General features: G+C 40.7%; 1 protein-coding gene across 3 annotated transcripts in view; it reads right to left on the bottom strand.

Annotated features, from left to right (window-relative positions):
* Positions 1-310: 310 nt before the first annotated feature.
* The window catches only part of TRPM1 (transient receptor potential cation channel subfamily M member 1), a 149,222-nt gene continuing 121,742 nt past the window's right edge, over positions 311-27,790 (bottom strand). Inside the window, exons 21-27 of one of the 3 annotated variants that reach the window (XM_025389929.1) lie at positions 26,357-26,608; positions 24,678-24,852; positions 23,070-23,090; positions 22,176-22,320; positions 20,752-20,954; positions 19,963-20,095; positions 311-2,042 (exon numbers count right to left, since the gene is read on the bottom strand). In XM_025389929.1, the coding sequence (XP_025245714.1) occupies positions 794-2,042; positions 19,963-20,095; positions 20,752-20,954; positions 22,176-22,320; positions 23,070-23,090; positions 24,678-24,852; positions 26,357-26,608 (2,178 nt within the window). In that variant the 3' untranslated portion in view covers positions 311-793. The remainder of the gene's footprint in view (positions 2,043-19,962; positions 20,096-20,751; positions 20,955-22,175; positions 22,321-23,069; positions 23,091-24,677; positions 24,853-26,356; positions 26,609-27,790) is intronic. The other 2 variants (XM_025389927.1, XM_025389928.1) reach the window with 2 other exon arrangements.

Here is a 27,790-nt window from a genome sequence, read left to right as displayed (position 1 = left end):
AAACAGAAAACAAAGACCCCATAATTTTTTTTTTTTTTAGATGGAGTCTCACTCTGTCACCCAGGCTGGAGTGCATGGGTTTCACCATGTTAGCCAGGATGGTCTCGATCTCCTGCCCTCGTGATCCGCCTGCCTCGGCCTCCCAAAGTGCTGGGATTACAGGCATGAGCCACCGCGCCTGGCCCATAAAAACATATTTATGGCTCCTTTCCACTTCTTGTGCCTCATAATTTTATTTTTCTTCTTTCCACCCCTCCCTTTTTTCATGTTTGCTTTCTCTTTAGTTTCTCTTTCTTACATAGTTGCTTACTTTTTTTCTTTTTTTAAGAGATTGAGTATTGCTATGTTGCCCAGGCTGGACTCAAACTCCTGGACTCAAGCAATCATTCTGCCTTGGCCTCCCAAAGTGCTAGGATTACAGGCATGAGCCACTGTGCCCAGCTAGTTGCTTACTTCTTAAGTGACCTAATGGTGACTTCAATGCTCAAGGGCACTTCCTAGGCTATTTGGTGGTCCTCAGTAATAAAGCGATTGTATAATCTTGTATATGGATTAGCCAGTTTATCTTCGTTATAGTATTGTCACTTTCATTTGATACTACTCCAACTGAAAAATCTAAGCCTACTAACATATGCTAACAAAATACTACTTTTAGTGCATTAAATTGTAAGTCAAGTCTGAATTTCCAAAAATTTTTAAGGAAAATGTTTTAGAAATTGATGATGTTTAAATGGCCAAGATGACACCCATTAGTGGTTTTGACAGTTGAAAAAAATCAGAGAAACAAAACAGACTAGCATTCAGTTTCTGCAGAAGCTTTCTCTTTCTTAACCTTTTTTTCTTCTGCTGTCATTCCAGACACAATTACTAAGCTGCTTACACTACTGGCATGTCCAGATCTGTCTAACTTTCCCTGAACGGATTTCACATTCCTAGGATGTCCATGTAAACTTTTTGACCTGAGAGATGGGAATCCCAAAGTTTGATCTGGTTTCACAGACAGTAAGTTTTCCATCCCATTTCTGTCAGTAATGGTTAGGGACAAGCGAGGGATTCGAGGAGTTGCTTCAGCGACATGGTGTTCATCTTCCATATCTGTAAACTGCTCTTTATGCTTGGCTTGCACTGCAGCTTCCGACACAATGTAAGGAATATCTGTGCTATGAGAGCGCGTGATCTTTTGAACTTGGCACTGCCATTCTGTCGTCCATTGCTGGTCCATGATTGAACTGTACTCTACATCCTGGTTAACCCCACTGACCAGCTTTCTTCCCCGGGAGTATATGAAGCTTCTGGACTTCATTGTTTTACAAGCATTGAACGTTTCATCGGGGTAATAACGTGTAATTTTGGTTTCTTCCAGGGGATAGGAAATAGTGCCTTCTATATTTGTCGTTTCCACTGTTAGCTGAGTGTTTCGAATGTCTGATTTGTCCTGTCCATGTATCATATCTGTTTTACTTAAACTTGGGGAAATAGTTTCTTCTTTTTTAGAGTCTGTCTGTCTTTCATCATCTTCCTTTGAAATCCCAATATCTGGACCTAACTTTGACTCTTCAGCGTTCTTTAAGTCATCTGCTGCAAGGTGACTGCCATCTGGGGTAGCTGATGTGCTTGTGCCCAGTGAAAGGTGAAGGCTGTTCTGACATTCTGGGACTAGATGCATTTTCCCATCCTTCTCTTCCTTTATACGGAAGGAACAGGTTTTTTTCCTGACTCCTGTCCCTGGTGACATGGAGAGAGATGTATCCTCAAACAATAACTCTTCTCCATTAAAATGATATCGATACAAGCTGTAGCCATCAGCGCTATTGATGCTGCTTTGCCGGAGAAGATACGTTGCCTCACATTCAGAAGAAGCTCGCGACCGTGCCTGGATCAGGTCAGACCTGTCGATTCCCACAAGATTTTCAAGAGCGTTCACCATTCTGTTAGATAATTCTTCTAGCTGAGCAAGTCGAAGGTCAACAGTCTGCAGGGAAGTTTTCATAAAAGTTTCTCTTTCATTGATTTCTTCCAACCTCATTGACATATTTTCAACTCTAGTGAATATAAAAGGATAGATTTATTAAACTGAGATTAAGTGGATATTAAAAAATCAAAAGATAATGTCATTGCTATGTGATTTTTTCAGAATTTTAATAATTATGGAACTGTTTGAGCAGATTTACAAGCTTCACAATCCTCTAACATGACTACTCAAATTACCATGAGGAGCCACCAGAAAATAATGGAAATAATAGTTAATGCATATAGTACTTACGGCTCACCAGTCATTGTTCTAAGAGCATCATGTACTCACTAACAAGTACTAACTAAGGTTCAATCCTAGGCTTATTTAATCTTCAGAGCAGTCCTTGGAAGTAGGTCTTTTATTATCATCTCCATTTTACAGGTGAGGAAATTAAGTCATGGAGCGTATAAGTAATTCCCCCAAAGGTAGGAAGCAGTGGAGTAGGAATTGGAGCACACGCAGCCTAGCTCCAGCACTCACTCCAGTCCTTGTCTCTTAGCTGGTACATCATGCTGCTTCTAGTAATAACGGAAGGTACTAGTGCTTAGTTTTTAGAGCTTTGACTATGGCTGTCAGCAGTGAATGGTTATAACAAAATAAATAAAATTAAAATCCTTATTTGAGGTTCAAGGGATTCAGAAAATAAACCATTAATAATTAAGTTCAGATGATCAGATAGTTTGCTTAAAGTATAGTAGGTGACTTAATTGTCTGAAGAATACCAGTAACTTTAAATTATTCTTTATATTTAATAAGTAGTATTTCCTTAACAAGGTTACACACAAAAAAGAGCATGGGAGATTATAAATGTCTGCTGTTAAGTTGTTTTTTTTTTAATTCTTAGAAGATCAGGCAACAGCCTATGAAACCATAATGTTGCTTGGCCTAAAATCCACTGGTACAGACTTTGTTTTATATTTTACTACATACTGTATGAATTACTTCAATAGGAATTTAACTCTAAGAGGCGAGGTATGCCCAGGATTGAGGATTGCTTTCTAAAAGTTGAATTTGTCCCCAGGATGGAGCTGGGAGTCCCGGCTACTCTTCTGGCTGGTTCATCCCTGTGTGATGGCAAACACTTAGGTCTGATTCCATTATGCTTTTATTTTCTCCCAGCTTTCTTAAAAACATAGGGATACTTGGCTTGTGTTGCAATCTGTATGACCTACGAAGGTCTTTACTGCCTTCTCTGCACATCCTTATACATGTCCTCACTCGTTCTGCTGGCTCTGCTCTTATCCATCCATTTCATTTTGGTCAGCCACCCCACTCTTTTGTCTTCTGGGCAGATTGCCTGCTGCTCTTTGCACTGCTAAGTCTGCTCCGTGCTTGACTGCATCTCCTGAACTCCAGCCCCACCCTGCAGCTTCTGTGGCTATCTTGCCCCACCTTCTCCCAGAGTTTCTTTTGCTAATGCCACTCTTCTGTTGGCCACATTGACAGCTGTGCTCTGATGTGTCTGTGTTTGTATGTGTGGTTCCTTGGCTTCTATTCTTAACTCTTTTCTTGGGGTGAGAACTATTTATATATACTATAGGAAACCACATCATTTGAGCAGGAAGGGTCTGGCTTCCTGGAAGTTTGCCACCAGGGAGGACCAAATTCACCATGTATGAGAGTCCTGGCTTCCTTTTTTTTAAAGCCTCTGTATCACAGGCACTGTAGGTTCTAGGGGTTCTCTCTCCTCTTGCATTTCAGAGACCAACAGAAGAATTTTTCACTATGAACTTTCCATTACTTCTGAGTAAGACTTGGTGTTCCTCGTTAAAAATAATGGCTCCTGGCCAGGTGCAGTGGCTCACGCCTATAATCCCAGCACTTTGGGAGGTTGAGGCGGGTGGATCACCTGAGGCCAGGAGTTCGAGACCAGCCTGGCCAATATGGTGAAACCCCGTCTCTACTAAAAACACAAAAATTAGCTGGACGCGGTGGCACGTGCCTGTAATCCCAGCTACTTGGGAGGCTGAGGCACAAGAATTGCTTGCCCCCAGGAGGCAGAGGTTGCAGTGAGCCAAGATCGCACCACTGCACTCCAGCCTGGATGACAGAGCGAGACTCCGTCTCAATCAATCAATCAATCAATCAAGATTCCCTACTCCCTTCAGATCTATTACCCTGATGATTCCTTTTGTATCAAAAAACCCACATTGCCCCAGTCAAACCTGAGTTCCTTTACAAACATACAGTAAGAGATACTGCAGCTGTGCAAACTTTTCTAAATAAATACACTGGTGAAATGAAGATAAATATTTTTCCTTTCAAATCTTTTATAGTTTTGCCTATTTTCTCCTTTATTACCTAATTCAGATAACAGCACTCTCAGCCACTCATATATGAAAAAGAAACCTCAAAGTCATTGGATTCTTTGATCTCCCTTATACTAACTCTCTCCCCTCACTTCTCTCCTCTCCCCTCCCCTCTGCATTGAATCAGTTACCAAGCTCCTTTTTTGGTGTTTCAAATCTCCCATCCCTACTGTTGCTCCCTTCGTTTAAGCTGTGGAAGAAACAATGCTTAATAATGTGCCTTGGGTTCAGAGAAATTGTCAGTTGCTTGTTTGGAGCTTGTGAACAGCTACAACATGGATACAGCAAATTTTAAACAGCTATGCCAAATGAAGGGAAGTTGCATTGAGTTTTATAGTATGTAGGAAAGAAGAAAGATAAAAATGAGTTTAAGTTCACTTACATCTGAAATGATTAACATAAAGGACAAATGAGGATCTATCTCCTTTGTTAACCATGGTTGGTAACTTCCCATAATTACTTAAAACATGTTTTACAAACCTTGACACCCACACAAAGAGTGGTTTCCATTTCAGATAGAGAAATGGCTATCTAGGAATCAGTTTGACAAGAGCCTCACATCTGTTTACACATCAAATGGCAGAAAAACACAAGAGAATCCATCATTCATGATCGAGCTCATAGTGAGAGATGATTAATCAGCAAAGAAGTTATTTGTGTAGCTTTCTGAGTCTTAATCCAGTTTTCCTTTCAGCACTGAGTAAAAAATATTTTTCAGCACATCATAGAATATAAAGCATGCCAGATCCAAGTAATTCACTTGGCTTTCCCTTTAATTAAAGTTAATGCTTTCTTAAAGATTTATTTCTTTATTTCCTTTCTTTTTTTTTTTTTTTTTTTTTTTTTTTTGAGACGGAGTCTCACTCTGTTGCCCAGACTATGGTACAGTGGTGCAATTTCCACTCACTGCAACGTCTGTCTCCTGGGTTCAAGCGATTCTCCTGCCTCAGCCTCCCAAGTAGCTGAGACTACAGGCGCCCACCACCATGTCTGGATAATTTTTGTCTTTGTCTGGTTTTGGTATCATGGTGATGATGGCCTTAGGAAATGAGATGGGAAGTGACTAGAGCATTTACTATAGATTTTACAGTGGTTGTTTTAGGGATTACAAATAGATAGTAACATTTCACAGTGTACTTAGCATCAGTATTTCACCACTTCAATTTGAATGTAGGAACATTACTACCATACAGGTCCCTTTCCTATAGCCCTTTGTGCTGCAGTTGTCATACATTGCATCCACAAATATTGAAAACGCCATCAGACAATATGGCAATTTTTGCTTTTGACTGTCAAATATACTTTAAAGAACTCAGAAAGAGAAGATTCATCTTTACGTTTATCAACATGTTTATTATTTCTGATGTTTCACCTTGTTGGCCAGGCTGGTCTCAAACTCTCGACCTCAGGCGATCCACCTGCCTTCGCCTCCCAAAGTGCTGGGATTAGAGGTGTGAGCCCTTGCATCTGGCGTAACACCAATTACTTTCAATAATATACACAAACTTTACTCTTATAAAGCTCCATGCTCCCCCCATGTTATTCTGTTATTATCACAGATTACAACTTTGTACATTGTGTACCCATCAACATAGATATGTAATGACTGCTTTATGTGGTTGTCTTGTAAATCATGTAGAAAATAAAAAGTAGTTACAAACAAAAAATAAATATATAATGCCTTTTATATTTACCTATGTAGTTACATTTACTGGTCCTCTTTATTTCTTCATGTGGATTTTAGGTTATTGTCTTATGTCTCTTCATTTCTGCCTGAAAAACTATCTTCAGTATCCCTTGTAGTAGGTTTGCTAGTAATGAATTCTCTCAGTTCTTGGTTGTCTGGCAATATCTTAATCTATCCTTCATTTTTAAAGGGTAGTTTTGCTGCATATACAATTTTTAGTGGACAGAGTTTTTCTTTCAGCACATTGACTATGTCTTCCCAAGGTCTTCTGGTCTTTCTGACTTATGATGAGAGGTCAGCCTTTTTATCGAATTGAGCATCCTTTGCATGTGATGAGTTGCTTCTCTCTTGCTACTTTCAAGATTCTTTTCCTTTGGCTTTTAACAGTTTGACTATAATGTTAATTAGTATGGATCTCCTTGAGTTTATCCTACTTGGAGTTCATTGAGCTTCTTAGATATGTAGATTCATGTCTTTCATTAAATTTGTAAAATGTTGGTCATTATTTCTTTAAATATTGTTTCTGCCACTTTTGCTTCTCTCCTTCTATAACTCTCATAATGCCTATTTTGTTCTGCTGGATGGTGTTCCACAGGTCTCTGAGACTGTTCAATTTCTTTTCATTTCTTCCCCCTGTTCCTTAGACTGGGTAATTTTAACTGATTTATCTTCCAGTTTGCTGATTCTTTAATCTGCCTGCTCAAATGTGCTATTGGGCCTCTAGAGTGAACTTTTCATTTCAGTTATTGTACTTTACAATGTCAGAATTTCCTTTCCTTCCTCCTTCCTTCCTTTCTTTTTTTTTTTTTTTTTTTGGACAGTGTCTGGCTCTATTGTGCAGGCTGGAATGCAGTGACAAGATCATAGCTCACTGCAGCCTTGAATTCCTGGGCTCAAGCAATCCTCCCACCTCAGCCTCCCAAGTAACTAAAACTACTGGCACCACCATGCTTGGCCAGTTGCCATGATATGCACCACCATGCCTGTCAAGTTTTAAAAACAACTTTATGTAGATGGTGTCTTGCTATGTTGCCAAGGCTGGTCTTGAACTCCTGGCTTCAAGCAATCCTCCTGCCTTGGCCTCCCAAAGCCTTGGGATTACAAGCATGAGTCACTGTGCCTGACCTATTTTAAAAAAAAAAATATATATATATATATATATATGTATATGTATATATAATTTCTACCTCTTTTTTTTTTGAGACATCATCTACTACTTGATATAATTTCTACTTCTTTATTGATAGTCTCTTATTTGGTGAAACATCCTTCTCATACTTTCCTTTACTTGTTTAGAGATGATTTCCTTTAGGTCTTTAAATCTACTTAAAATAGCTAAAATAGTTGAGTTAAACTCTTTGTTAAAACGTCTAATATCCAGGATTCCTAAGGGACGGTTTTTAAGATTGTCCTTTTTCCTATGTGTGGACCATAGTTTCTTATTTCTTTGCATGTTTTGTCATTTTTATTTAAAAGTGGACATGTTGAGTATTATAATGTGGCAATTCTAGAAATCAGATTCTCTCCCCTCTCAGGCTTGTTGTTATTGCTTCTTAGTGTAGTTGTTGTTTGTTTAGTGATTTTTCTGAAATAATTTTGTAAAGTCTATATTCTTTATGTTGTTTGGCCACTAAAGTTTGTATTTTATTAGCTTAGTGGTCGGTTAATGCTTAGAGATTTCCTTAAATGTGTGGAACAAAAACAACAAAATCTTCTAGTCTTTTCTGAGAACAAGTATGTGTATATAGAGGCACATCTTCAACATTCAGGCAGTTTACATCTTTGCCTTAGCCTTCGCTTCCTGCTTGCACAGAGTCTCAAGGTCAGGTCAGCCAGAAATGAGCTTACAGCCTTCTCAGGTCTTTGCGGAGTATACACACAGCCCTGTGCACGCACATAGCTTTCTAGATTCCCAGGAATGTGTCAGAGCTTTTCAAAGCTGTTATGGACATCAGTTTTTCTCCCTAGTTTTTTGGTTAGTCTCTTGTTTGCCCTAGCTGTCATCTGTCACCTCAGGGAGCAAGCACTAAACCCTTTGCCTATAAATGTTTTTGACAACCCTTCCTCCACCCCTTCTAACTGGAAGCTTTAGTACTGGGCCTGTTCCAACTCAGGTGAAATAAAGACAAACCTTTCAGCCAGACTTTCAAGGAGCTGCCCTGTAATTTCAAAACAAGTAATTATAATTCTTTGCATATGAGATTCTTTCTGCTCCTGCTGGTACTAGGAATGCAGGTTGTTGTTTTCAAGGCTACCACTAAACTGGAGAGCAGAGGATAGGACAGGGCTAAGTTAAAATGTCACAAAGCTTACTTTTCTGATCAAAATCCAGCCATTTTGTTTAAATAAGAATGCCCTAGGTTGCTTAATAAGCCATTGCTTAATTTCCAGAGTTCCACAGAATATAGACTCTGACAGTTTTTGCCAACTTTGATGTTGCTTTTATGGTGGGGCAGAATTCCAGAGTTCCTTACTCTACCTGCTTTTGTTCATGTCACCCCATTCAGTACCTTTGGTATGTGAATAAGGAGCAGACTCCCCCACCCCTGACAGACACAGTCTGCAGGTGAGCTCTGGAGTTCATAACTTTATGGCATTACTTTTCCAAGTTCCCCTCTCTTACTGTCTCCCTGATATCTCCAGTTCCTCAGAGCTCCCATTTGCTATCCTCCAGCCAGAAAGCTGGGACTCAAATCAATCCTGTGTGCCCTGCACTTCCATGATTGCACTTACTGCCAGAGCCAAGTGACAGGAGGACACAGAGAGCAAAGAGCAAAGATTGACTTCACCCTCTTGAATTTTGATGCAATGGATGGGGACTTCACCAGACTTCTGGATTTCCTGCACCTGACTCCAGGCAGGGGGTGGGGGTGGGGCTATGGGACAATAGAAAGAGGAAAAAGGTACTCTTGGAATAAACAGATGAGATTATAAGCAGATGAGATGAAGTAAAAGAATAATTTCATTTAATATTAAAAGATATATGACCTTGGCTGGGCACCGTGGCTCACGCCTGTGATTCCAGCACTTTGAGAGGCAGAAGCAGATGGATCACCTGAGGTCAGGAGTTCGAGACCAGTCTGAACAGCATGGCGAAACACCATCTCTAATAAAAAATAAAAATAAAAAATTAGCTGGGCATGGTGGCATGCGCCTGTAATCCCAGCTACTTGGGAGGCTGAGGCAGGAGAATTGCTTGAACCCAGGAAGCGGAGGTTGCAGTCAGCCGAGATCGTGCCATTGCACTCTAGCCTAGGTGACAGAGCGAGACTCCGTCTAAAGAAAAAAAAAAAAGAAAAAGAAAAAAGATATATGACCTCATTTTGTACCCCAAGCTGATAAAGCAAAAAAATGTTAGTTATCAGGAACAGCCTCTTTGCCTCCAATGTCTTCTCACTCCAATCCAAAAAGATAACACAGAAACACAACCACGTCAATCTTTGCTTTAAAATAATAGCAGCTTCCCATCACACTTAAGATAAAAACACAATTTCATTACAGTGTTGAATGCAATGAACACACCAAAGAGTGTGTTAAAGGAAAACCTTATAGTCTCCATTGGCAACCCTATTCTATGATATGGACATTGACACTTTCTCATACTATGTAAAGTGCTATGAAAATATGGCTTTAATTCTTCCCTTCCAGCCATGGCAGCCCTTAATCTTAACATCCTATAGAGATTTCTGTTCCTCATATGCATTCAAAGCTCTTGAGAATCTGCCCTCATCTTCTCATCCTGTCTCATCTTGTTCTTCATCCCCACATTTCCTCAAGGACCCTTTGCAAACATGCCATCATTATCAAAATTTAAAAATAAAATAATCTTAGAACTTGAGAACCCCAAATGCCAAGGCATTTGATGACTCCAGCTGTTAGAAAACCTGTTGTAGAGCTTTCAGCTAACCTCTGATGTTTGTGGAAGGACTAGATGAATGAAAGCTGTCTTGGTGATGTCAGGGACCTCAGCCATTGCATGTAAACGTATGTTATCATCCTGGCTTTAGGCATGATTTCATTAGATTATCATGGCTATGTTATTTATTTTAGGATTTGCAAAATTTTTCAAAATAATATTCACTTTACAAAATATGCCAATACTCTCAAATATTTCAAATTACATAGTGAAATAACTTATCACTATGTTTTTAGTATAACAAGTATTCAGCGCTAATAAATGATTTCTTTGAATAGTGGTACTGTGTGGTGCAAAGTGTGCTTTCTTACACACGGTGACCCTGATTTCTGATCGGGTTCATTATCTTCCTTTCCCTCCAATTGAAGTTGGTGGCTTCTGTAACTATTTCTGGGTTTAGATTTACTTGTAGATGCTCTAAGTAGATCCACTAGGTTTTTATTTTTCACATTATGGTAACATTGACTTTACAGAAAAAAATTCCACTTATGAATACTTTTAAAAAGGGCATTAATGAGGCCATTTTTCTAACCACCAAATACATGATTTCTTAACTGGCAGGCCTAAAAGCAATTCCTGAGGGCCACCCTCCATCCTTTTGTATCAAAGGAATCTATAAACAAATGAAATCTATAAACTGTCTGGGTTCCAATTAATCATTCTCCTGACTTTGAATAGAAATTTAAGCTGCACTTGATTTATTACAATATTTGCTCTGTCCTTAACTGCATCATGTGTACTGCTGCTAAAGTCACGAGGAGCCCAGAACCGCATGTGCTTAATCAGTCTTGATTAATAATAGCTGTGTCCCTCCATGCCCATATTTCTCTTTTGACTCACAGATTAAATATTTAGGTTTTTCTGTTAAAAGGATACACCTGAATGCCCTAATCAGTCTCAAAACCTGGTGTACACACACACACACACACACACACACACGCACACACACACACACACACACAAAACCTTGTTTTTTAAATTAAGAAAGTCGACCGGTCGCGGTGGTTCACACCTGTAATCCTAGCACTTTGGGAGGCCAAGGCAGGCAGATCACCTGAGGTCAGGAGTTCAAGACCAGCCTGACCAACATGGTGAAACCCCTGTCTCTACTAAAAATACAAAAATTAGCCGGATGTGGTGGCGTGCGCCTGTAGTCCCAGCTACTCGGGAGGCTGAGGCAGGAGAATTGCTTGAACCTGGGAGGTGGAGGTTGCAGTGAGCCAAGATCATGCCACTGCACTCCAGCCTGGGCAACAGAGCAAGACTCTGTCTCAAATAAAATAAAATAAAATAAAATAAAATAAAGTAAAATATTGTACCAGATTAACAAATGACATTACATACCATGACTCTTTTTGTTTAATTTGGTTTTGAGAAAAAACAAAAGCTGTTTCTGATTAACGTGTGGCCAGTGTCAGCATTCCCTCTGAGATGTGCCCATCCACATTTGCATCTGGGATGAAGATACTCCACCAGCCCCTCTTTATTGTGCTTCTGTCCCTGGGGAGTGATTTATCAAACATTAACAACAGTTGCAGCATGATAGCAACTAAATTAAATGAATTAAATGGAACTGTGTGCTCTGTGAACTGTAAATGCTACACAAGTGTCAAAGGACATGGCTGTGTAAATATCATTGCAAATCTTCTCTATATCGGGGTATATCTATTATTAAGAATATTTGATTTTGAACATGATGCCACTAAGCCTGAAGGTGGTTAAATGAAAACATACTTTTTGTTAAGGGGTTGTACATAATGTGTTCTGTTTCATTCAAATAATAGGCACGAAAATATATGAATTTGTGGAACTTTTGTATTAACTTCCAAGAGAATACCTATGTATGGCATAACTTTACTGGACTTTGCATAGACTCTTGTCTATTAAAACATAAGGTCCAAACTCATCTCCTTGTGGTAAGAGTCCCTGTGTGTATTTCCTAGGAAGGACTGAAACATTTGGAGTTCCGTAGTAAGGCAGTTGTTAAAACCTGTTTTATTTTATTTATTTTTTATTTTATTTTATTTTTGAGATGGAGTTTCGCTCTATCGCCCAGGCTGGAGTGCAGTGGCGTGATCTCGGGTCACTGCAACCTCTGCCTCCTGAGTTCAAGCGACTTTCCTGCCTCAGCCTCCCAAATAGCTGGGATTACAGGCATGTGCCACCACGTCCGGCTAATTTTTGTATTTTTAGTAGAGATGGGGTTTCACCATGTTGGTCAGGCTGGTCTCGAACTCCTGACCTCAGGTGATCTTCCCACCTTGGCCTCCCAAAGTGCTGGGATTACAGGTGTGAGTCACTGCCCTTGGCCTTTTAAATTTTAAATTTATTTTATTTTTCCTTTTATTTTTGAGACAGACTTTCACTTCTGTTACCCAGGCCAGAGTGCAATGGTGCAATCTCAGCTCACTACAACCTATGCCTCCTGGGTTCAAGCAATTCTCCTGCCTCAGCCTCCCTAGTAGCTGGGATTTCAGGCCTGCACTACCACGCCCAGCTAATTTTTTGTATTTAGTAGAGACAGGGTTTCACCATGTTGGTCAGGCTGCTCTCTAACTCCTGACCTCAGGTGATCCACCTGCCTCAGCCTCCCAAAGTGCTGGATTACACGGATGAGCCACTGCACCTGGCCTTTTTAAATTTTTGTGACAGAGTCTCACTCTGTTGCCTAGGCTGGAGTGCAGGGGTGCAATCTTGGCTCACTGCAACCTCTGCCTCCCAGGTTCAAGTGATTCTCGTGCCTCAGTAGCTGGGATTACTGTCATGTGCCACTACACCCAGCTAATTTTTGTAATTTTAGTAGAGATGGAGTTTTGCCATGTTGGCCAAGCTGGTCTCGAACTCCTGGCCCCAAGCGATCAACCCATCTCGGCCTCCCAAAGTGCTGAGATTACAGGCGTGAGCCACTGTGCCCGGCCTAAAACTTGTTTTATATGCAGTTATCTTTTCGTGGGAAACAATCGCCCTTCACCTGCAAGGAATCTCATAAATTATATGGGAACATTTCCTTAATGATAGAGTTAAATGTTAACATAAAGACATGATGTTAGTGGAGCTGGGTCCAGTTCATACTTGAAGAAACCCCTGTTTCAAGATCCCATGGTATTCTATACTTGAGTTCTAAAACTATAAACTATTCCTACCCTATAATTTAATTCCAGGACTACTGATCATAAAGTTGTCTTATCCACTCTAAATTTTACATCCAGCTATTTTAATTTCCATCCACTTCTTAATACAGGGCTGCCTTTTACATTTAGTAGTTATAGGAAGAACACCAGGATAAATCTTGTTGTGCTTACTTACAGAGTTTGTATGTGCGAAAGACTAAATGAAGACTAATCATAAAAGAACAAGACTCACGTCTTTTTGTTGTTGTTGTTGTTGTTGTTGAGAGGGAGTCTCACTCTGTCACCCAGGCTGGAGTGCAGTGGCGCTATCTTGGCTCACTGCAACCTTCACCTCTCAGGTTCAAGTGATTCTCCTGCCTCAGCCTCCCGAGTGGCTGGGATTACAGATGCCCATCACCACTCCTGGCTAATTTTTGTATGTTTAGTAGAGACGGGGTTTCACCATGTTGGTCAGGTTGGCCTTGAACTCCTGACCTCAAGTGATCCGCCCACCTCGGCCTCCCAAAGTGCTGGGATTACAGGCTTGCGCCACCATGCCTGGCTAATTTTTTTTTTATTTTTAGTAGAAATGGGGTTTCACCATGTTGACCAGGTTGGTCTTGAACTCCTGAACTCAAGTGATCCACCCTCTTCAGCCTCCCAAAGTGTTGGGATTACAGACGTGAGCCACCGCACCCGGCCAAGACTCATGTCTTTCTTCTGGCTTTTTCATTCTTTCTAATAAACAGTATACTGAATAGTTACTAAAAGAATATTAAGCTTTCTGGGATTCTAGCTCTATGCTGCCTCATTTAAATATACCCCAGACTTCCTAGGTTTCTAGAATTCAGGTCATCTAATCATTAGCCTTTTCTGGTTATGTTCTGTTTTCTATTCAGGCCAGATTCTGTGGTTGGCCATGAAGTGAAGCCCTCATTAATAACCTACATTCTTTCTCCCTTACTTGCAACACATTAGTGCCAATCCCTTATCTCCCACCTATTGCTACCAGGACTCCAGGGCTAAGCAAGGATATTTGGTGCCTGGAGGCAATGTCGTATGTTTATGCTGCCATTTGCAAACACTGGCATCTTTGAGGTCTCTCCACAGACTGGTTCTTGGGCACATGGCCTCCTTCAGCATCCATGCCCTATGTACGGTTGTCTTTCTGTATCCTTGCCTTTCAGCTGTATGATGTCACCGATGAAGGTCATGAGAACCTCAATGACCTGGCCCAGTACCAAGTCATGTTATCTAATTTAACTTGCATCTTAATTATTCCTGCCAAGTAATCCTGGTTATCTCCTTCCTGCCATATTTCCCCTAAAAGTGAACTCACTTGACTTGAATCCTTCCTACTGGCTTTAAGTCGGTGATGTTGATTGCTGGGGAGGTACACTTTACCCATGCCCAGTTTTTCTTTCTATGTGTGTGGACTTTTCATTAGTAATGCTCTGACCTCATTCCAGGCCTTTATTTATTTTGGAGGAGGACTACTCATTTGGTTGGAGATTGGGGACCAGGACACCGCATGCTTGTCTGTCTCTTTATCTTGGTCATCTGGTAGGCTTAGCGTGCAGGCTAACTCTGCCTGTGGGAAGGGAGGCCTGCGATGGCTGGTGCTGCCTGTGGCTAAGTGGGTATCCCTAATTCTGGGTGACCAGTAGGCAAGAATGAAGCCACACCCTCCAGTACAACTTTTATTACTAATAAAACTGATATTTTTATCTCTATCCTCCTGAAGTCTGCATCTGTCTCTGAATTGGCTTTCAAAGTCAGATCAGGAACAAGGGTGTTATCCACTGGCACATCAAAACTCCAACATTTAATGCCATCCCCTTCCTATTATCCAAGCAACCTTGAACCCTATGAATTTAGAAGATTAAGGTATTCAGACAGGATCATCCCCAAACGTCTTCCCCATCACTGTACATTTGCCATTCTACAACCTTCTCTACGCTGGAGGAATCCTCCACCTCCTTCCTAAGACTGATCTCTCTTTCAGTTCCTCCAGTTACTATCTTGTGTTCTTCTAGGTAGGTCTCCATTACCAGTCACTTCTCTTTCTGGTCACATGGGAAAAGGATGCCAAATAAAAAGATTTCAAAGCCACAAATTGCTGATTTCCCATCAAGCCTGCAGGCAATCCAGGATGGAGCGTGATGTCTCATGCCTGTAATCCCAGCACTCTGGGAGGCTAAGGCAGGAGGACTGCTTGAGGCCAGGAGTTCCAGACCAGCCTGGGCAACACAGTGAGATCCTGTGTCTACAAAATATACAAAAATTAGCTGGGTGTGGTGATGCACCCCTGTAGCCTCAGCCGCTCAGGAGGCCGAGACAGGAGACTCACTTGAGCCCAGGAATTTGAGGCTGTAGTGAGCTATGATCATCTCACTGTACTCCAGCCTGGGCAACAAAGCAGTACCCAGTCTCTAGAATTGGAAAAAAAAAAAAAAAAAAAAGACAAAACACTTTAATCCATATCCTCAAATCTGACAAGAAACCACTTAACCCAGAAAGTTTTGGGGTAATCAGAAAATGCTATTATAGGTTTAGCTCATCTGAGACCCATAGCTTCTTAAGTACAAGGCCAACTACATTTAAAATGTATAATTTATGAGTTGTATCCTGCATATTGTGAAATGTCAGACATTAATAAAATGTATGTAAATTGATGTAGACAATATAAAAAAAGCAAAGAGAGGCAACGTACCCCACATATTTCAAAATCCTATAGTAATATATTTTATAATTTAATATTAAGTTTGGCGTTAAGCTTCCTTGAAGCCATGGAAAAAAGGAAAACACACTGGATAACATAATTCTCGTTGTTTGAGAAAGGAAGTTGGGTCTCAGACAAAATTTTGCCAGGAAAGATTCTTTCTAGCCCAATTGCTCTTGAAACTGTGAACCTGTGATAAGGGATGCTGAACCACAAAGAGAACAGTGTGCTCCATAGTGGATCTGCAGAGGACACCGATACCCTCAAAGCTCCCAATGATAAGGACTCATGTTGCCAAATATTCTCCTGGAGCAATGAGGACAGAACACATGGCTTGACGAGGTCTACTTTGGCCATACTGCCAGAAGTTGACCAGACATGGTGGCCCATGCCTGTAATCCCAGCACTTTGGAAGGCTGAGGCAGGAGGACAGCTTGAGCCCAGGAGTTTGAGACCAGCCTGGGCAACATAGTGAGACCCTGTCTCTACAAATAATAATAAAAAAGGAGTTGTCTATAAAATGTTGTTATCCCACCAGCCCTCATGGCTCTTTGATGTTATCCCTTTGAGCAAAAAGATGGTCCCAACACCAACACTTGTTATCTTTCCTGTGGCACAATCCTTTGACTCTTGAGTCTGTTCCTACTTCCTTGTAGTAAAACCAGTGTCTTGAACCTGGAGGGAGCATAGTTGGTTTCCTTTTTGATATTCCAGGAGGGAACTCATTGAGGATGGGATAGAAATTTATATTCAAATCAGGAGAAAAGCTTTTAAGTCATTCATTCATTCAAAAAAATCTCGAGGCTGAGGCAGGATTGCTGAGGCCAGGAGTTTGAGACCAGCCTGGGCAACACAGTGAGACTTCCTCTCTACTAAAATTAAAAAAAAAAAAAAAGAAAGAAAGAAAAATTAGCCGGGCATGGTGGCGCATAGATGTATTCCCAGCTACTTTGGAGGCTGATACAGAAGGCTTGCTTGAGCCCAGGAGGTTGGGGCTGTGGTGAGACCTGATTGTGCCACTGCACTGGGCACAGAGTGAGACCCTGTCAAAAAAAAAAAAAGGCTCGCTCCTACTATGTGGAGATGTGCAGGCTCTAGGTATATCATGGTGGACAAAAACCAGACGTGGCCCTGCCTTCAGGCAGCTTAAGGCCCGAGGGTCCTGACCTGGTCTAAGGTGTGAGGTGGTGAAGTCTCCCATAAGGAATTGGCATTTGGGCAGAGATCCAAGGAAGAGGAGCAGGGAAGGAGGGTGAGGTGCGTCAGACAGAGGGCACAGCCCATGCAGAGCCCCTGTAGCAGGAAGGAAGCAGTGCTTTGAGGAAATGAAAGAAGGCCGAGAAATGGAATACAGAGCATAAAGTAGAAGATAGTCCAGGGCAAAGCCAGAGAGAGGGCAGGGCCTTGCAGGCCTAAGGACAGTGGGGGCCACAGAGGGCTTTTCAGGAGAGCCAGTGCAGGAGGGAACAGGACCTCTTGAGAGCTGACAGTGTAACATGGATTGAAAGAGCAGAAATAAATATGGAGAGCTCAGGTAGGGGCAGCTACAGGAACGGAAGTGGAAAATGATGGAAGCCTGTACTAGGTGCGTTGGGGTAGGGATGGAAAAAATAAGTGAACCAGGATGTATTCATGAGGGGAAGTAAACAGAACTTGATGATTGTTAGTGAAGAAGAGGGAGGTACCACAATGATTTGCCAGTTTGCTAACTGAGCTTAATGGCGATGCCATTCACAGACACTAGAGTCCAAGTTTGGAAGGAGAACCCTGAGAGCAGGGCCCCTAAGACATCTAAGTGGGCATGCTTGGTAGGACTTGGGGTTAAATATCCTCCTGCAACCCAGTGTTGTGTCAATCAATGCTGAATCATATTGCAAATCTCATTGCAGGACTGAATGCTGGATCTTACAAACTGTTGAAACTTTATGATAAAAAAACATGGTTAAATTGTTAGCATTTTATAGGTAAATTTCAAAGCTTTAAGAAAGAACCTTGAATTTAGTTTCTGCAAAGAAGCACTAAAAGCACCCTGCGTGGAGGAGAATGATTAATGGGTACCCATCCAGTGTGAACATGTTTATAAAATTGAGTCACGAGAATCAGTAGCTCAGCTCTGAAAGCTACCAAGACAACAGGGAGACAAGGCATGGGCTGACATGCTCCTAACCAGACCCTACAAACTGAATGGTGGTGGTTAAGACACCACCGAGAGAAGAGCAGGAAAATCATCAAATGGGAAATGGCGATGCAGAAAATAAAACTAATTTTATATAGAACGAATATTAAAGAAATAGCAGAAATGCCTGAGTACTTCAAGTTTGATTTTTAAAGTAGTCACAGGTGCCCAAAATTAGGTACAAATAACTACTTTTATTTCCATCCTCCCACCTTATCCCTTGCTTCTCAGCTGGCCTGGCTAAGAGGGAAGGAAAACTCCCTTCTCCTCAAGCCTCCTCCTCTTTCTGTCTTGGGCATTCACCTGTGAGTCAGCCTAGACAAGGCCAAGGGAAACGGAGGGGCAAGAATGTGCTCCCATCACTCCTGGGATCTTAGCCGAGGGAAACAGGAAGCAGCATGTTTTCTCTGCCCTGCACACTTTCATCCCTATTACGTGTGCACAGAGCCCCCAGAGAAAAATGCAATTTGGTAGTGACCTGATAACCACATTTTTGCTGCTTTGGTCCAAGAATGGTAAAAATCCAAGGAATGCCGGGGAAGGGAGAGGGGGAGGCAGAGCAAAACAACACACAATCTCCACTGTAAATGACTGGTTAAAATTACATTCAAGTTAATGTCTAACTAAAAAGTGGAAATTTGACTATCTACATGGGGTGCCTTATCTTTCTCATGAAGAAATAATTTTTATACCTTGAAAGTTTAGCAATTACTGTTAAAATATCAAAGAAACATTTCAAAGTTTTATTAAAAATTTACCTTGGTAAGGAAGAAAGGTGGTGCAGGTAACCCTAGAGTTTAGCTGGTTGGATTTGGTTGGGTCACAAGGTGACTGAGTCTAGGAGGGCACCAGGGCCAGGGACCCACAGTTGCCATCTCCCCTCCTGTGGGCTGGGGCAGAGTTCACTGGCCTGAACATGCGCCAGGGAGACCTACGGTGCATCTATGAATTCTGTTGTAATTGTTTGGGAACTGTCAGCTGCAATATCTTTTTGAAGTCCCACCCTGTTTTTATGGCTCTCAATGTGTCTATTAGGAAACTTTAATTCTGTGTACTCAAGGATAGAAAGCAGAGCTAGGCATGGCTCCTCTGAGCTCATCCTTCTGGCCACCTTGGCATTGAAACCCTTTCGAACAGTGTGTTATCAGTCACCAAGATCTTTAGCAAGCTGAAAATGCTTTTAGTACATGATAAAGGCTCTCAAAACTTACATGATAAAAAGTGCAGACAGTGAAGGTCAATTGCTCCTGTCTACCCTTTGCCAGTTGCTCTTTCCCAGCTTAGGATAGAGCAATACTACGAAGTTTGGAAAATGTCACCATTTCTGTCCCTCCCGACCTGACTTCATTTACTCATTTATTGATTCACACATCCTGCATTCATTCACTCTGCATTTATTAAGCATTACCGCCGAGATTAGGCTGACCTTGCTGGGTACTGAGGATGTCAAGGTGTCTGAAAGACAGACCCTGCCCTAGTTTGGCGGCTCCCACTCTCATGGGGCCAGACACCTCACCCCCAACCCTGCACCCCACCCCTCCCAGTTCCCACTCTCAGGGGAGCCCCAGGAGGGAGCCTTTTCCTCCGCCCTGTGAGGCTGGGAAAGGTGTTGACAAGGTGCAGCAAGCAGTTAGGCAGGATGAGGAAGGCAGTCCCCTAGGGAGGACCACGCTCGCAAAGGGAAGTTAGGAGCAACAGCTGAGAGAAAGATGGCTTTCTGTAGCTTCCATTAACCTTGCGGAAACCCCCCCACTTTGGGGTAGGGGGTGAAGGTAGTCAAGAACTGTTAGGTTTTCTTTTGGCCAGGGATATTTGCAATAAATGTCATTCCCTTCTACATCCAATGCACAGTCATTACCTAGGAACTTTCTCACTATTTCGTGGGAACCCCGTTAAAACTTAAAGTTTAAATAAAACATGAGAACTCGGAGTGCATATTTAAATGAACTCTGGCATCCCTCATAGAGTGGGGCGCCCGAGTCTGCAAACCCTTGGCCCGCGGGCCGGCTGTGGGGACGCCACACGTACCTCTCAGAAGTGACCCGGATGCGCTCGTCGCTGGACGACTGCTGCTCGTCCTCCTTCTCCCGGAAGTGCTCCTGCACACACTGCTCCTCGAACTCGTGCAGCCTCTTCAGCTCCTCGTCGCTAAGGAAGAGCTCTGTGTGAAGGGAGAAGTGTCAGCCACGTGAAAAACAAGAAGAATCAGTTTCGTGGCGTCAATGTGAATTTCACAGCCCCACTTTAATTAAACTCTCTTCTCTGCCATTTCTAAGGCAGTTCGCCACTACTCCAATTGGTTTTTATCCAAAAAGGAGTTGTCATACGCCCCAACCCTGTATCAGTTGGAGCCAAACGGCCCGCTTTTAAACATAAAAAAAAAAAAAAAAAAAAAAAATTACATTTACTGGGAAAGTAAAGCCAAGTAATATTTCCCGGAAAACTTTTTGCACTTATTTTTATGAATAGAGTGAAACGTGCAGCATTATTTTCTCATTTTCTTTAGATGCAACAAATTAAGACGTTTTGAAAGGAGCATTCAATTTATACAGAAATTTATAGAGTAGAGTTATTTTAGAGAATTAGCTCAACTTCTAATCTCCATGAGCTGGCTTTCCTAATATCAATTACTAACAAATTAACGAAACTAGAATAAAATGGATACAAAATGAGAAGCCTTTTGAAAAGAACAGCAGTTGGACTGAGTGTGGTGCTTTTCACACGAGCAAGTAGTTGAGTGAGATTTCTGTGAGGATGTCCAATTAGAACACTATTTTGAAATCAGCCCAACTTAGAAATGAAGAACCCTGCACATACTCAATCCACGATCCCGTTCCTCTTGGTCCCCTTCTCTCTTTTTCTTGCAGCGGCCGCTGAGACGCATAATGATGATATAGATGTGGCTTAAAATGATCATCGGTGGGGGCAGGACTGGCCTGTCATGAAATGTCATAATCAGCTGATATCGCTGAAACTTCCACACCTGGTTGGATATTGATTTTACTTCAAAGAAGGTATTGCTTTAAAAAGAAGACATTTTTACAGTTAGTTATATTACTTTTTATAGTGATTTCCCAGAGCAGTCAGAGTTACTCACATTTAAATGAAAATACTCAATGAGATGGCCTTTTAGTGCTCTTTAGCACTGATTCCTTGATTATTCAATCTTTTGGTTTATCCATCAATGTGGATTATCTGTGCTTAAGGACATTGTACTCATAAATAGCTAAGTTTAATAAATTGCTATGTACTGCTTTCTTGAAAAACCACACCACAATCTACTTGTATACTCAGGAAATTTAATTTCCTACATGTAGAGGTAAGAGCCATTTAACTAAACGTTTTCACATGTTTAAACTTTCAATTCAGTCTAACAAGTAGATGACTACTTTTTTTTTTTCCAACTGAATTAATTAGTTAATGTACTTATTTGATTGAAGGTTCGTTATTTTGGACGTGGGGTAGGTACAATCTTTGTCTTATTTTAGCTTCCAACAGGAAGCAGTAAGTGCATGATTTCATTGTCTACCAATACTGGGACCTTAGGAAAGCCAGTTACCTTCCCTGACCTTAGTTTTCTCATCTCTCAAGCCGGAAGTTTGGACCAGGTTTTCTCCAATGCCCTGTTCAATTCTAAGATTGCATATTTCTGTGAAGGATTTTTCCCTCTATATTTTTCATCTTAGAAGCTAAAATTTTTTTCAATATTTATTGAGCATGGTCAACATACTCAACACAACATGCCAAACAGGCAGGTTTTATAAGAAACTTGATTTAATCCTTTAAGCCATTTTTTTTTCTTAGGCCATTTTATCTTCTATTCTATAAATGATCAGAAAAAAATGCTTTACCTAATATTACAGTAATTGTAACAGCTTATGAAACTAATATTGCCTTTTGCACCTCTACTGATGAATGAAAAGCATGACTTGATCAAATCTTCTGTACCCCAGGAGACTTTCATCTAAGAAAATATTTTCATTAGATTAAAATACACACTAAAGTGTTAAAATACTAACCAAGATTAAATTTAAATGTATTTAAGTGTCAACTCTTGATTTATGAATACATTAAGACTGATTAAGTTTGAACAAAGAGACTGCAAAAATTGGATCTACTTAAAAACCCTAAATAAATTATCTGCAAATATATTAGTATCTTGGGAGAGTTCTGAGATTAGTATCTTGGGAGAGTTCTGATTAATAAATAATAATCATGTGCTCATCGGCTGTGACACGTACTTGAACACAGCAATCAGCAGGTTCACCAGCAGGATGTTGGCGACCAGTAGGTAGCACGCCATGAGTGCTGGCGTGAGCCAGGCACCGGGGATACAGGGAGGAAGCCGCTTGCCCTCCTCATCATATAGGTTCTCACCACAAGGAGCTGAAAGAAAAAAATTGTTTTGTGCTTGCTTTTTACATATAATGAAAAGGATAAATATCTCTTACATATGTTTTTCAATACCTATTTCTTTTTTAATATGATTTTTTCTTATTTCATAAGCAATATTTTTCCATGGGAAAAAATAAACTCATACAAAGAAAAAGGTCAGAAACTCATATCTGCACTCAGAGATAGTCATTCTTTGTTATATTTCTAAACATTTTCCCATTTCTTTATTGTGGCTTTCAGATACAAAAGTCTTCATTTTTAAGCAGACAAATGTATCTTTATGTTTTTTCCCTTTATTGTTATCCATTTGAAAGTCATTGTGGCTTCTAATTATTTAACATTAGCTTATGTTGTCTTCTGGTTGTTTTCTTGGTTTCACTGATACATTAAATTTGAAAATATTTTTGTTATGTCGTATGGGTTAGGGATTCCCTCTACTTCCCAAATTGTTTAATCAACTGTTTTGGTGCCGTGTTTGAAAAATAATCTTTTCCCCCTCTGCTCATTTGAAATGCAACTTTTTATTACAGGGGGTCTATTTCTCCTCTAAAAAAATTAGGGTGATCCCAACAGTGAATATATGGTTCTCTTTACTTTTTACTGGCAATTTAAAAAGTACTAGCACCAAAAAACAAGAGAAGTATTTGAAAACAGTTTAAGACTACTAGTAATCAGCTAAGGACAAGGTAATTAAGAAACACATTCCATAGACTAGAATAATCAATTCCATGTAAACTTACGATTAATTTCCATGGCGTAGACTACATAACAATTGGAAAGCAGGATTTTTGTTTTGTTTTGTTTTGACAGGAGGGGAGGAAAGAAAATAATATGATGGTTGAGAGAAAAGTAAAACAAGTGACTTAACAACATAATTGTTTTGCTGTGAAGAAATACAAATATTTTAAGCTTGGGAATTATTGATTCACACTTAGAAACAGTGATCTATTTAGAAGAATTACATACATTAATAATTCTAGAAAATATATATCATGGATATTTATTTTACCATATGTCATAAGCAAGAGCAAAAGCTCACTAGTTAAAAATACTGTGAAAAAGACATGTTACTGGCAGATGATCAGGTTAACAAATCACACATTCCCTATATTCCAACACAAACACCTCATAAGCACAAATAACTACAAAATTATTAGTTAAAAGATCAAGAATCAAAAACCTACATTTAATTATGTTACTGAGAATAGCACAGCCTAAAGTTTACCTGTTTATCTTCTCTCATAACCCAATTTAATGGAAAAAAAAAAGTCCAACAATAAAAATACTACAGTTTATGCCTGGAATCCAGGGACTTTTAACATGTATGTATGTCTACCTAAACAAATATTCTTTTGAAACCAAATTAGATTTTTATGTTCTGGCTTACCAAGCTACTAACGCACTTCAATAGTTGACTTTGCAATACTTGCAATAATGATATGGTCAGAATGACATTATAAAAGTTAGAAGCTACTGCATGAGCTGGTTATTGTCTAAACTAGAGGCAGTAGATATACACTGACAGCCCTACATTCTATATGAGAGGAAGATGATAGAAACTTTCTATTCCCAAAGAGCAGAACTCTGGAAGTAGCAACATGCTATTATAGCTGATGCTTTATGATAAATTACAACATGCAAATGAAAATGTTGGTCCTGAAATGGAAATGGGGCTAAAAGTGCCTCCTTCACTGGTGGAACATTTATTCAACTGTCCTGGTGAAATAGGTACAAGAACATTTGTGCTTTACATTCCTTCAATCCAGAAGACACCAGCTCAGCCTGCAGAGGAGCTGGGCCTACATTCCCCAGAAATCTGTGCAGGATCATAGCCCATTTCCTCTACTAACATCCAGATTATTTTTGATAATACAAAATAGCACTCTAGTAGTGAAGATGAAATGGGTAGCTATGTGGAAAATGGGCTCTGATGACTTGAAGAAGAGGATGGTGGGACGTACCAGTTACTCTGCCCTGTTCACTAGTTCATTCTACTGGAAAACACTACCAGCCTTATCCTGGGGTGGGGAGATACTGGGTTGAAGAAAAACTAGGCTATTGGCATTAGAACTGCATTCATGTGACAGGATGTCCATCAGCTCCAGTTCAAGGGAAGTGAGACTCTTTTGGAATTCTAGTGAATTATTTTTAGAATAAAAGAAATGACTGATGTCTGAAAATCCATGTTCCATAATTTGTTCTTATTTCTTTGTAAAATAATTTGATGCCTATGGTGGAGTGACAAATATTTTTTATTTCCAAATTAATACATGCTCTTCCATTAATTTGGAACTGATCATCTGCCTCAGAAGCAGGGAAGAGAATCTTACTATGAATTCTACTCTTACGGTCTATCTGGTCTGCAAACACCTCTCCATAGATCATCCAGTAGGGCATGTAGAAGATGTTTCGGGCCAGTTTCCAAGAAGGCTTCTCCTCTGGATGCAGAATGGCTTGACGGGCTACTCCAAAACTCATGAGCACGACCAGCATGATGACCACAAAGTACAGCATGTCGATCATCTGAGTAAGGAGAACATTTGTCTCTCACTGTCTTGGCTCATGGGCCAAGTTCACCCTGGCTCATTATATTGCTCTCTCCAATTAAGCACTTCACGAATTCTTAATCAGGATGAAGAAAGCCTCTTTCCCTTCCTTCCTTCCCATCCCTAGGAAGGCTTTTTCCTACTCTGTGCAATGCTTTATGCCTAGAATGTCTTCTAGAACATTGCTAGCCTCATCGGCTCTTCATCCTTCTTGCTTCTCCTCTGTTATTGCCCATAAACACATGTACCTTAGTAACTAAAACTGCAAATGGAGAAAGGGAAGAATTATGAGAAAAGATGGGAGTTTGTAAGGGATACTAAGGAGTAAGAGGAGGAGATACCTAAGGAAATAAAACAATAATGAATTGAGAGTGTAGACCAACATTTATTCATTCACTACACAAGTGCTGAGTGGTTACAGTGAGCAATGCCCTGGTTACTGTGGATACTAAACTGGTATAATTCCTAATTTTGAACATCCCTTGTTCAAGATGGAGGCCCTTGCTGGAGTTTACTAAAGCATACATCCCTTAGCTCAAAACCACTTGCCCTTAAAGAATCCTTCCTAAAGGTAGGAGGCTTGCTTTCTTCTTGCACCAGTCCTAACACTGAGGCTCTTTTAGGTAATGTAAGGATGACCTGCTGGTTCATTTTCAGTTTCATATTCTCTGGCCTGTTCTGGAGTATAAGTCATCATGGTCTAATCACATGAACTTCCTGTATTCACTCCAGGCCAGAGTGAATGAGCTGAAGATCATCTGGAGTACAGGTTGGGAATTGGCCTTGGGCTCCCTTTGTCTCTGGCTTCTACCATATGTTAGGAGGTTATAAATCAGGCAGTTTTTTGTGTTTTTTTTTTTTTTTGGCCATATGTGCATTCTGAAGGGAATGTAGTCTCATAGAACATCAAATCCATGTCCCTGAAAATATGTTTCCAGCCATCAACAAGTAAATATTTTGAGACATCTATTTTGCTACTGAATTCCTATTGCATCAAAAATTGATGCTCTCTTATGTCCTGGGAAAGTGAATTAAGCTCTTATAAAAAAAGGAGGCTATTTTCTTTAATGTTGCTGTCAAAATAGGCTCATTAATAATAAATCAGAAGGAATAAAAAGCAAAAGTAATTAGTCATCCTACAGTTGAAATATGGTATGGAAGAAGGAAGACAGTATATATTGAGTACCTGATATATATTGAGAGATATATGTATGCATATTGTGTGTGTATACACACTATATATGTATATATGTTATTTATATATACACAGTAGGCCCTCAATTCATGTTTTTCTATTGGATTTTATTAAGTTATCAATACGTAGGAGAACTGTGTATCTTAAAGCAAAGAATATTTCCTTTAAAAGGCCAACTGCAAAAGAAAAACCAAATGAAATTGAAGGAAGCCATGCCCAAGGCCTGTTCTTATGCCCTAACCACAGCCAAAGTCTCTCTGGATACCCACAGGATGCCATTACTAACCATCTTTCCAATCATCATCACGTATGGCCCCAGATACTTGTTGACACCAAAGATGTCCAGGACACGGATGTACCAGAAGATGATATCCACACAGTAGATCACCCGGCCATAGCCCATGTAGGGCTGGTTCTGTAGGCGAAGAATTGCTCCAATCATGAATGTGGAAATGGCCACGAGATCTGTGATGTTCCAGTACTCCTGAAGCCAAACTTTGATTTTCTGGCTGAGTTTGCCTGGTTCTGACATGAGGATCTGAAAACAAACCCCAAAGAACAATAAACTGAGATGCCGCATTAGAAGTCTTGTCTTAGAATATTGGAATGATAAGACTCGTGGAACATTCCAGGGCATGTTCTGGCCCCTTTCCTACTCAAAACCTCTAAACACTCTTCTTCTCAGGCAGAGAGAGATATCTAGAAAGGGAAATTCCATGGGATCCTCCCTATTCTTAGATTCAGCGTTTTACAAACTCAGGAAATGCCTTCTAAATTATGTCCTTCTGGCTGTAATTAAAGCAGCTGCATTTTGATTTCTTTTTTAATTATCTGGACACTTGCCTGTTACTCCACATTCCAGAGTCACACAGGACGAAAACTCTAGAGCACAGATGAGCCCCACGTGGCCCCACAGAGGGGCAGTCCACCCAGTGGAGATGGCAGAACGGGGCTAGGAAATGTTTTGATTTGGCAAAATTCCTTTGCAACTTAGACATGAGAAATTAGGGGAAAGTTAGACCAGGTTTTCCCCTACTTGAGATATTATCCTTTCAAAATCACTGCTGCTTAAGGGGAGACTTCCACAGAATAAAATGGAAGATATTTAGCAAGCAGCATGCGCAGGCGTATGCAGAGCCTTCCCAATGGCACAGCTGTCTGTGGTGCCGCACTGGGTGGAGGGTTGCCATGCCAGGTGGTACCCCTTCAGTTGCAGAGGTCTTGGGGATCTCTGTGGGTGGTTGGGGCAGGATGGGACAGTGGTTTTCTATCAGCCCACACAGAAGGGATTCACTAGTTTAACAACCCGTGCACACCAGCTGATGGCCGCCCTCTCTCTCCTATAACTGGGGGCAGGTTCCTGGAATAAAGAACAGTGTCTTGGTGTATGGTGGATCCTCAGCAAGGTCATGACAGCACAGTGATGGGAAAGCAGGCTGCTCAGGAAATCCTAGTTGCAGCACCTGCAGAATTTGAAGGAAGCCTCGCTAGAAAAGGAACAGTAGTAGAAGGTGGCATGTGTAATTTTGGATTCAGTGCTCTTTTGGTTTTTCAGGCTCTAGTCCGATGCCATCAGATTCCCTCTACCTGGACTAGGTTAATAATGTTTTTCAGTTCAGTGAAAGGGTCAACAGTTATCGCAAAGTAATAGTATTGGTTATATATCAGTTGCAGAAAGGATATGAAATGGTGCTGTGGGCTTTTTCAGTTCAAGGTGCTT

Source organism: Theropithecus gelada, chromosome 7a, assembly GCF_003255815.1.
Source record: "Theropithecus gelada isolate Dixy chromosome 7a, Tgel_1.0, whole genome shotgun sequence".
NCBI lineage: Eukaryota > Metazoa > Chordata > Mammalia > Primates > Cercopithecidae > Theropithecus > Theropithecus gelada.
Note: the sequence above shows the minus strand (reverse complement) of the source record. Positions and strands in the feature narration are given on the sequence as shown.